Source organism: Gorilla gorilla, chromosome 4 (genome assembly GCF_029281585.2).
Source record: "Gorilla gorilla gorilla isolate KB3781 chromosome 4, NHGRI_mGorGor1-v2.1_pri, whole genome shotgun sequence".
In the NCBI taxonomy this organism is placed as follows: domain Eukaryota; kingdom Metazoa; phylum Chordata; class Mammalia; order Primates; family Hominidae; genus Gorilla; species Gorilla gorilla.
The window spans coordinates 41,198,279-41,209,389 of record NC_073228.2 but is presented as its reverse complement, the minus strand read 5'-3'; the positions used below and the strand labels follow the sequence as shown (position 1 = coordinate 41,209,389).

The window sequence follows — 11,111 nt, the reverse complement described above, 5'->3', positions numbered from 1 at the left end:
TTATCACCTGACTCCTCCATGTCAGCATGACATTTTGAAACTTGCTGTATAGCTAACCTTACCATACCATCTCTATAATGGGGTAGACAAACGTGGACTGAAGAGGGCTGTTAAAAAATAAAGTTGTCCCAAGCACCGGTCAGGCTATAGATTTGATAGCATTTTTTATGTGGCAAACCACGATCTGGTGCATTAGTAGAGCAACTGCTTTCCATTATTCCTTCGTGACTCAATGAGTCAGGCCTTTTTCCATCATTAGCATTTACAACATAATAACTCCAGAGGTCGATCTTCAGAAAACACTTAAAAACAAAGACAGTAGGCATTTTTAATTTTAAAGAATTTTAATACAAACTTAATATAAACTATTTCAGTCCCTCTTAACATGTAAGACACTGACTCAAAATACTTTTATACCGTTTTTTTCAAGTATTGCACAATATAGGTACAAAATTAATATTTACGATTACATTTTTCTTCCATAATATATAGCAAAAATCTTTAAACTTTTAACAGAAAATACATTTTTTTGAAAAAGCAAATATTCGTACATTTTAATTCCACCACTAAAGGAATATCCTGTACACAATTTTTAGAATAGTTGATGTCTTTAAGATGGATATTTTACAATTTCAGTAAAAAAAATACAACATGAAGCTGCTGCTGTCACAGATCACTGTAGTAAAAAGATATAAATGCAATACCATGTCGTAGAAACAATATATATATATCCTCTGATATTTTACAAACTTTGTACTAAATTAAATTATACAATTAGAAAAGACCAATAAACCCACTTATTAGTGCCAATTTTTATTAAAAAAAAATCAGCCATGTCCTTGCTATATCTTAAATACTGTAAGAGGCCATATCTGAGAGTATACTTTAAAATATACAGTCAGTATAAAATAACTTTGTGCTTGGTTGGCAAATGAAAAATGATGCATGTTTTATTATTATTTTTTTAACCAAGCTTGAATGTATCCTTACTATAAGCTTAAAAAAAAAAAATTCTCAAGGAGGTGAAAAAAAAAAATCCCCCTTGGGCCCGTGCATTTTAACTTGTACGATACATTTTCTTTTTTTTAGTTAGCCATAACAGGCTGGAATTGCTGGTTAGAATACTGCATGTTATTTAAGCTAAAATTCAAGCCATCTACAAAAGACTTCTCATTGAGGCCTCCATAGGCCGCAAACACATCAAAGGCATTACTGTACTGGAGAGGACTGAGGTTAAGGGGGCTGTCACCTGGGAACATTCCATTGGTACTACTACCTTGACCCTGCATATTAGGAAAAATAAATTCCTTGGCATTAGGAGAAAGAGCAGAGGTTTTCTGCTGTTGTTGCTGCTGTGGTGGTGGTGGTGGCGGTGGCGGCTGGGCTGGCTGTTGCTGTTGCTGTGGCTGCTGCTGGCTACCCAAGCCAAGCCCATACAGAGAGTGCATTGAGGAAGAGATGGCTTTCTGCTTCAAGAGGTCATTCACATTCAGGCCGAGGTTGATGGGAGAAGTACGTGCAACCTTGTTGCTACGGCCACTATTCTTCATTTTGGTAGAGCCGAACTTGGTGGCAGCAAAAGTGGCAGTGGTAAAGGTTAAAGGCTGAGTGGACCGGGGCATGAAGGTAGGGCTTACAGCAGCAGAGTGACCAAAAGGAGGCGATGGAGAGCTGGACACTGATGAGGCTGGGTCACTTATGGGCATAAAAACCTGGGCCTCTGGGTTAAAGCTGTTTTTGATCTCCTTATCCAACTCACATCCATTTTCATTATTATCATCCACGTAAAGCACCTTCACTGGTCCCTTTTCACCAATTTGGTAAGAAACCTCAAATGGGTCGATCCAAACACTAAGATCCTGTGGCAGATTGCCACGAACATCATCAATGTCCAAACCACTCTCTTTGGATGCTTGTTCAATCACTGGGTCCACTTTCTCCCCTATGTGTATACATCTAAACCCCGATCCTTTGTATGGCTTTTCAGGATACCAGTGCCCTTCATATTTCTTCTTAAGAAGTCTTTCAAGTTCTTCACCAAAAATGTTGACACGTCTCCTGGGAAGCTTATTGTACAAATACGAAATAATAAAATTTAGTGCTACTTGGATTTCAAGCTGCATAGCTGCTACGCCACAAAATTAGGTTTCAACTCCCCCACCAAAAAAAAAAAAAAAAAAGATGTTCAGTTTGTGGCAGAGAAACAAATTTTCATTCAAAGTGCTGGTATTGGTAGATTATCCTTCACCTTGAGTGATCTTGTTCCTTAAAACAAAAGCAAACATATCCAAATAAGATAAATGTAATATAAGTCCCATGACCTTCCCCCCTCCAAAGTAATTTCACCTTTCAAAATGTCTAAGATCCTGTGTTAGTCTGCTAAAGATAAAAAGAAAAAGAAAACGTCTACTAGGACAGAAAGCCTGAAAACTGTTACTAGCACAAAATAAACATAAAACAGAAAATCGTTTATTAAAGTTTAAAATCACACAGGAAAATGTAGATTTACAAATGAAATAATGCTTTTAAAAACCTGTTTCTGAATAGAGTTCTAAGAAGAAAAATCTCTAGAACATGTATTCTTCTCTCCTCAATTCTCACAAGAATATTTATTGTACTCAGCATCCTCCCCCTACCCCCATATATATAGATGCCACTTTTAGGTAGTAATTTTTATTGTTATTCACCAACTTAGAAGTGAATCCACGTTTTAGTTTGCTTTGGATATATACTGTTTAAATCTGCTCTGTCACTGACATTTAAAAATTTGGTAAGTTAGGAAGATCATTTTAATTTCCATAGTACATGATGCTAAAATTAAAGACACTGAGTACTAAATGAATTTCATCCTAGTGAATAATTATGAACCAAATTATTCTATATAGTTTCGGCCTTAAGTATACTAAGAGCATACAATATAATAAAATCCAGCTTCTCTGGGCCTTTTGTTTTCAATGTGTATTTTTCTAAATCTGAAAATACCTATTCGGCAGCAAGTATAACAAAAGCAAAGACACAAATTAAAACTATTGATTATTCTGTTTAAGGCCAGAGTTTCTGAGTTTTAGTCTGATTTTAAAAAACCTCCGTCCGTCCCTCTCTCCCTCCCTCCCTCTCACGGTAACAGCCGGAGAGGCAAGTATGGTAAGGTCGACCTTTAAACGTTTGCTGGATCAGCACTGGGTGGGGATAAGAAAAGATCAAGGGCAAACAGAAGATATTTGCGAAAGGGATCTATTTGCACACTGAAGTTGATTTAAAAGTACGTTTAAAAATCAAGTTGGTCTTAATTCGTCTGTTCTATTTTCCATATTCGTGGTGACAAAGGGAAAAAGAATCTCTGGCTGCCCCCAAACTACAAACACTTTCCAAGTCAAAAGCCTGAGTGCCGGCAGAGGCAGCTGATTAAGCCCAATTGCTTGAAGGTGCAGCCGAGCGAAATTCAGGCTCGGTGGAAGGTAGTTACAAAGCAACGCCTTAACACAGGCAGGATTGTGAAGAATTACATAAACAGCCAGTTAGATCTCATTAGATTTCTGCTCACAGCCCTCGGAGCCCAAGCGCTACAGCAGCAGCAACAGCAAGAGGAGGTGGAGGTGGAGGAGGAAGAGAGTACGAGCCGCCTCGGAGAAGGAGGAGGAAGGTCCGGGAAATGGAAGAGCAACCTCTCCCGGCTGGGCACCCAGCACCGAGCAAGTCGGGGCGCCGGGTCAGCCGCTCCCCTCCCCCGCCGTAACCCGACCCGCTGCTCCCCGCCCCGTGGCCCCCGCCCCGGGCTCCTGGGACCCGGCCAGAGCCTGGGGGAGCACCGGTTCCTCGGCACCATTTTCAGCCTCGCGGCCACCGGCCCCTCGAACCCCAGCGTTCCACTGCGAGCTCGTCGCTCCTCCGGGCACCCCAACCCCCCAATTCCCGTCAGCTCGCCCCGGGCCGCCCGTCCCCGGCCAACTGCCCAGGACGAGCCCGACGCGCCGGCGGCCCCTCGGAGCCGCTCCCCTCGGGTCCTGGCGCTGCCCCCTCGGCGCCCAGGGCCGCGACCCCGCCGTCCCCGAGCTCCCGAGGGCCCAGGGCTCGACGCCGCTGCAGCCCCTCCTCCGCCGCCTGGGCCCGGAGCTCCCGTCTCCTCGCCGACCCCGCCCGGCGCCCCGAGATACTTACGGGCTGCTTCGGGGCGGCTTGGACCACAGACCCGCGGCTGGGCGGGGAGCAGCGCGGCAGGGCGGGGGCGCGGGAGGGTCGGGAGCGGCGAGCTCGCCGAGTGCAAGACGTCGCCTCTGCGGGGCTGAGGACAGGGGACAGAGGCCTCGGGCAGGCCTTGGGAGATCGCCGTTGGTGGCTCGGGGTGGCGGGCACGGGGGTCAGACGAGCGCGCTCACTTCTCCACACAGCCCGGTGCCCGGCCCAGCGTCCCCGTAGTGCGCCCGCTCCACGCCGGGCCAGAGCTTCGCTCCTTCTGCCGCGGCGCGCGCCCCGCCTCTCGTTTTATGGCCTCCTCCCCGCCCCCATCCCCTCCGTCGGGGTGCGCGCGCCCGCCTCGCGTCACACAGCTCCGGCGGCGCAGCCATTCCCCGCGCTCCCCGCCCCGCACCCCGGTCCCCCGCCGGCCGGCTCCGCCCCTGCCCTGCCCCCCGACGCCATTGGCCAAGTCCCGCCTGCCCCTGTCCGGACGCGCGGTGGACGCAGGGGTGGGGAAGCCGCACCCTCCGGGCTCCAGGAGGGCCAATGAACCGACGATCGGATCACTGGGGACGGAATGAAGAGAACGTCTGGAAAGGGACTGTGGGGGTAGACGTGCCAATGAGAGAGAAAGAGGTGGGGTAGGGCGGCTGACGCCCGGTTTAGGCGGAGAGCGCCGGGCAGAGGGGGAGGGGGACGAAGCTGGTGGCGAAGCGGCTCAGGAGAACCGGGGCTGGAGGAGCGGCAAGAGTACCCAGAAAGTGCCCTCTCCGCGGGGGTCTGCGGCCAAGGAGGATCCTGCTCGTGGAATAGCTACCAAATCGGCCTCCAGCCCACCTCAGGGGCGGGGTAGAGAAAGGGCAAACTGTGACCGGGACTTGTGCACCCGATTAATTGAATATTAATCACCCCAAGGCCTAGGCCAACCGCCACCCAGAGAGTGGCAGCTGCAGAACCCAAAGACGTGGAGCCGGGCTGGGGGTGGGGAAGGGAGGCCGCCACAGCTCCCGCCCCGCCGGCAGTTTAACTGCTTCCGCAGCCTCAGGTCTCCCGGTGCGACCCCGGCTGCGACTCGGATCCGTTTATTCCAAATGTCCCAGCCCACGCCGTGCCCAGAGTGTGGCGACACGAGGCCAAACTGCGTATGTATCTGTGTCCATGTCTACACACACACGCATGCGTGCATTTCTAGGGCTTGCTGGATCGCAGGTGCACAGAATAAACGCGGTGCCTGCTTGTAAAGCGCGTTTAAGATCATTCTTGGCTGAAATATGTGCGGGTACCTAGGGAGTGGGGTAAGAGAGGGACTCGTGGTGGGGGGCGGGTAAGTGCCTTTTTCACAACCTGCCCCAGAGAAATACACGAAATTACATCGGGAGTGGAATCGAGCGTCCCTCTCAGCTAAAAATATTACTCACAGGTAGCAACGACGCCTGATTGGCTGCGCTGGTCCCTTCTCAACGAGGCGATTGGCTGCCTGGTATCCAGGAGACCGACGTCAAACTCGGACTGGGAAAAGGGGAAAGTCTGGGGGGAGAGAAGGAGGGGACGGGGAGAAAGAAGCAATGAATGAAACGCCCATCGCCTGGCCTTCCCCTTTCCCCTTTCCCCTCTCCTCTCCATTCTTGGAGCACTTCCTGGAAAAACACCAGTTGGGGCGCCGCCTTCCCCTCCAAACGTTGGGGCCTGCACTCTCAACCTGCTATAAGGAAGTTAAACCGCAGCTCACCGAGGAGTAGGGTGTCTACGGGGCGGGCCCGTGTAGACCAGCTGCGCTCCTCGGGCACAAACCCGCCGTACATGCCAGGCCTAGAAGCTTTTGGCTTTGTGGACGCAAAATGTGGTTGGAGCCGCCTTCTCCACCCCGACTCTCCCGCCTCTCCTTTTTAGAAGGAACCGCACTGAGAAAGGGTATTTCTGAAGGCTCAATGCGTAGGAGAAGGGGTGGGAAGATGGGTTTGTGGAATGGGCTGAGGGTGGGGAGTGGTCAGGTGACTGATTTCATGTTTATTGTACAGATTCCGAAAACATAGTTTTTTTTTTTTTACTAAGTGACTCCTTAAATTCTGATTAATGTGATTTTTTTTTAAGTGTTTGGGTTTTTTAGTTGCAAACAGGAGTGGAATTGAAATGTGAAAGTATGGCAAAACTGTGAAAGCATTTAAATTAAAATGTCCCTTCCTCTGCATTGAAATGTCATCAAAACGTCAAATATAAATGATTTGTTCGGTTTTCTTTTTTTATTTGTTTGTTTTGGTTTTCTGTAATGACAAGTCCATCTGTAATAAAAGTGAGTTATTTTTAGTTTTCTAATTAAGCACAGAAATTTCAAGAAACTAGACAGGATATCCTTGGAATGCCTTACCAAAAGAAACACTTCATTTTTCACGTGTTCTAGAAGCACAACTTCTCTTACCATTAGGCAAATAATGGTACTGTACCAAACATCTAGAACTGCGGGACCATGTGTCTTGATTAGTAATTTTATATTGGGGGGGCATATTAGGCATGGCTGAGACTAAAATGTCTAAAGATAGGTGAATTGTAATTTTGTCAAACTTATCTGTACTTTTCAATAATTCTCTAAAGAGAAGGGACAAGTTCTCTTTTCTGAATGTCTTCAATCTGTAATTCCAGATTTGAAATACGAGAGCAGTCATCTGATAGGTACTGATTAAATATCAGTAGCATTAAAAGCATTTTTAAGTCAGAAATGTAGATGTCAAAAATTTATGAGTTATTGCTGCTTGGCCTAGGAGTGTAAGAAGATGTCTGACCAAATATAAACACACATACACACACCACACAAACACACACGGAGGCCCCATGGCATACTGGAAAAAGCAATGAAGGGTGGGTACTGGGAGGTCTGAGTTTCACACCAGTTTCTATAAACTTTTAGTTTTCTCACCTATAAAAAGGGTTGAATTAGATCATATCTAATGTCTCCTTCAATTAAAAAAAAATTCCACACTTGGCTGGAAGCAGTGGCTTACGCCTGTAATCCCAGCACTTTGGGAGGCTGAGGCAGGCAGATTACCTGAGCTCAGGAATTTGAGACCAGCCTGGCCAACACGGTGAAACCCCGTCTCTACTAAAAATACAAAAATTAGCCGGGTGTAGTGGCACACGCCTGTAATCCCAGCTACTTGGGAGGCTGAGGCAGGAGAATTGCTTGAGCCTGGGAGATGGAGGTTGCAGTGCGCCGAGATCGTGCCACTGCACTCCTGCTGGCCGACAGAGCGAGACTCTCTCTCAAAAAAATAAATAAATAAAATATTCCGCCCTTAAAACTCAATGTTCCTAACATATATACTGCAGCTGTTTTTCAAATACAGATTGCAAGTCAGGGCGCGGTGGCTCTCGCCTGCAATCCCAGTACTTTGGGAGGCCAAGGTGGGCGGATCATCTGAGGTCGGGAGCTCGAGACCAGCTTGACCAACATGGAGAAACCCTGTCTCTACTAAAAATACAAAATTCGCCTGGCATGGTGGCGCATGCCTGTAATCCCAGCTACTCGGGAGGCTGAGGCGGGAGAATCACTTGAACCCGGGAGGCAGAGGTTGCGGTGAGCTGGGATCGCGCCATTGCACTCCAGCCTAGGCAACAGGAGCAAAACTTCGTTTCAAAAAAGAAAAAAAAATACATATATATGGATTGCAAATAAAAGGGAAAACTGATTCACATCTCTGAACATTGCCAGTCACGAGGTATAAAATGTTCTTTATCCAAGTTTTGCATATGGCTTATTACTATCTAACATTTACTTTGGAATTGTGCAGGGGAGTGGAGGGCTAACTGCTAATTGTGCAGGGAATTAGACTTACGGGGGAAAAAAGAATTTGATATTAGGCTCCAAGTGTATCACAATCAAGAGGTATTCCTCTCTCTGAGCAAATAACAGTCACTAGAAACTACAGCCTTTGCCTTTCACATCCCTACGTTCTACACAATTCCCAGTGGGCCCTTACAATAAAGGTAATCGTTTGGTAAAAAATAACTTCCAATATCTTCATAAAATACAGCTCTTGAAAGTGCCTTGAATTATTACCTAATCCACACAAGGACACACACATGCAACACCTTGATTTCTGAGATAGAGACATCCTAAGCTTTCTAATTCTTAATATGCTTCCTTGTAAATTGAGAAAGGGTTACAGGAGAATAGCTATCACATGATGTATAATTATTAATACTCATTTTACTTCTTTTTTTTTTGAAACAGAGTCTCACTCTGTCGCCAGGCTGGAGTGCAGTGGCACAATCTCGGCTCACTGCAACCTCTGCCTTCCGGGTTCAAGTGATTCTCCTGCCTCAGCCTCCCAAGTAGCTGGGACTACAGGCATGCGCCACTACTCCCAGCTAACTTTTGTATTTTTAGTAGAGATGGGGTTTCACCATGTTGGCCAGGATGGTCTCTATCTCTTGACCTCGTGATCTGCCCGCCTCGGCCTCCCAAAGTGTTGGGATTACAGGCGTGAGCCACCGCACCTGGCCGACTCATTTCACTTCTAAGGAATCAACCTTTTACCTTTATTTGAAAATAAGACAGGCAAGGCAAGGTGGCTCACATGCTCGTAATGCCAGCATTTTAGGAGGCTTGAGGCGGGAGGATCCCTTGAGCCGAGGAGTTCGAGACCAGCCTATGCAGCACAGTGAGACCCCTATCTCTATTTTATTTAAAAAAAAAAAAAAAAAAAAAAAGGCGGGAGTGGTGATGCACACCTGTAGTCCCAGCTACTTGGAAGGCTGAGGTGGGAGAATCTATTGAGACAAGGAGGTGGAGACCAACCTATGCAGCATAGCGAGGCCGTTTCTATTTTATTTTCTTTTATTTTTTAAAAATTAGCTGGGCGTGGTGGCGCACACCTGTAGTTCCAGCTACTTGGAAGGCTGAGGCAGGAGGATCTCTTGAGACCAGGAGGTCGAGGCTGCAGTGAGCAGTGATCGTGCCACTGCACTCCAGCCTGAGCAACAGAGGGAGGCCTTGTCTCAAACTAACAACAACAAAAAAACCCCATAATGTTCTTATCATGATTTTTATTTATTTCTTTTTAAACGGTCATGCAACATAAATCATAGCACACACATTTTAAAATTATTATTATTAATTTTTTTTGAGACAGAGTCTCACTCTGCGCCCAGGCTGGAGTGCAGCTCACTGCAGCCTCCCGGGTTCAAGCGATTCTTCCACCTCAGCCTCCCGAGTAGCTGGGATTACAGGCACCCGCCATCATGCCCAGCTAATTTTTGTATTTTTGTAGAGACAGGGTTTCACCATGTTGGCCAGGCTGGTCTTGAACTGCAGGGATTACAGGCATGAGCCACCATGCCTGGCCTAAAATTAATTTTTTAAATCATGTGCTAGTCATTGAGTTATTGAAAACCAAGTAAACCAGTTCTCTTATAAACATTTCTCAAAAAAAGGCAATCCAGTTACGTCTGAGGAAACCTCAGTGTGGTTTCCTGTGGCTTTTCACATGGGTTTGTAGTGGAGGGCTATATAGTCTCCAGAAGACACTGGCACACAGACATTTGTAATTAAAAGATAACTAGATAATGTTGAACAAGCCTACTAAAGCAATGTGGTCTGATAGGAGAATGTTTCCTTATAATTTGCTCACTTTCTATTATCTTGATGAACAAAATCCAAACCAAATCTTGCAATTTCTTTCCATTAGCCAAGGAGGAAGATTTTGATTTCAGTAAAGAGATTATAGTGCGGGTTCTAGGAGTGATACGGTGTTCATGACATTCTAAGTACAAAGAACATTTATATAAAGTACTCTGAGAGCAAATGTTATTAGAGTACTTTAAATACATTTAAAGCATGGGTTGCATATGTTATTATGCAGCTCTGCTTACTAAAATAGAATGTAATTTTATATATATAACCAATTGTGGCAGACACTGTTGCCAGCTCACCCGTTTCCCATGCCCCATCCTCATTCCCTTTTCTTCCTGACTAAAGAGGCTAGAAGAGCTAAATGCATGTTTTCCCAGGCTTCATTGCAGTAGAGATGGCACTGTGACACTGTTCTGCAGATAAGATGTAAACAGAAGTCAGCTGGGATGGTTTCTGAGGGTGTTATGCTTTTCCTATCAGAGAGGTTTGTTCTAGTTACTATTGCTGCATGAAAAACTATCCAAAACACGCATTTATTGTGGCACAAAAGGTCAATTTTATTATACCCTTGGATCCTGTAGGTAAGAAATTCAGGCTTGGCCTGGTGGCTCACACCTGTAATCCCAGCACTTTGGGAGGCCAAGGAGGGCGGATCACTTGAGGTGAGGAGTTCGAGACCAGCCTGGCCAACATGGCAAAACCCCCTCTCTACTAAAAATACAAAAAAATTAGCCAGGCACGGTGGTTTGTGCCTGTAATCCCAGCTACTCAGGAAGCTGAGGCAGGAGAATCACTTGAACCCAGGAGGCAAAGGTTGCAGTGAGCCAAGATAGCATCACTGCACTCCAGCCTGGGTGACAGAGAGAGATTCCGTCTTAAAAAAAAAAAAAATTCAGACAAGGCACAAGGGGATGGATAGCTTATCACTGCTCCATAGTGTCTGGAACCTCAGCTGGAAAGGCTCAAATGCTCAAGTATCATCTGAAGCAGGTCTAACAGAACTTCCTCCAGTGATGGGAATATGCCATATCCGTGCTGTCAAATATAATAGCCACATGCAGCTCTTGAGCACTTGAAATGTGGCCAGTGTGACTGAGGAACTGAATTTTTACTTTAATTTAGTTTTAATGAAATTTAGATTTAAATAACCACATGTGGACAGCAGCTTCTGAATTGGACAGCATGGACCTGGAGCCTTTTTCAAAGCACATGTCTAGCACCTGGGCTGCAGTGACTCAAGGGCTGGGCTTAGTTGGCACTGTTGTTTGGAGCATTTCCACATGGCCTCTGAATTTCCCCTGTGGTTTGG

At 46.3% G+C, this 11,111-nt stretch overlaps 1 protein-coding gene across 2 annotated transcripts; it reads right to left on the bottom strand.

The window, feature by feature from the left end:
* Positions 1-325: 325 nt before the first annotated feature.
* On the bottom strand, positions 326-6,119 carry TOB1 (transducer of ERBB2, 1). Of its 2 annotated transcripts, XM_055387632.2 has the most exons (3): positions 5,906-6,119; positions 5,595-5,703; positions 326-2,265 (listed from the first exon to the last, which is right to left on the bottom strand). In XM_055387632.2, the coding sequence occupies exon 3, from the start codon at positions 2,121-2,123 to the stop codon at positions 1,086-1,088; it is 1,038 nt and encodes a 345-aa protein (XP_055243607.1). In that variant the 5' UTR covers positions 2,124-2,265; positions 5,595-5,703; positions 5,906-6,119; the 3' UTR covers positions 326-1,085. The 2 variants fall into 2 exon arrangements, with proteins under 2 accessions (XP_055243607.1, XP_004041426.1); XM_004041378.5 differs by lacking the exons at positions 5,595-5,703; positions 5,906-6,119 and adding an exon at positions 4,159-4,570.
* Positions 6,120-11,111: the final 4,992 nt, after the last annotated feature.

Excerpts from the sequence above, each read along its gene's own strand:
- TOB1 (XM_055387632.2), bottom strand. The coding sequence starts at position 2,123 with ATGCAGCTTGAAATCCAAGTAGCACTAAATTTTATTATTTCGTATTTG.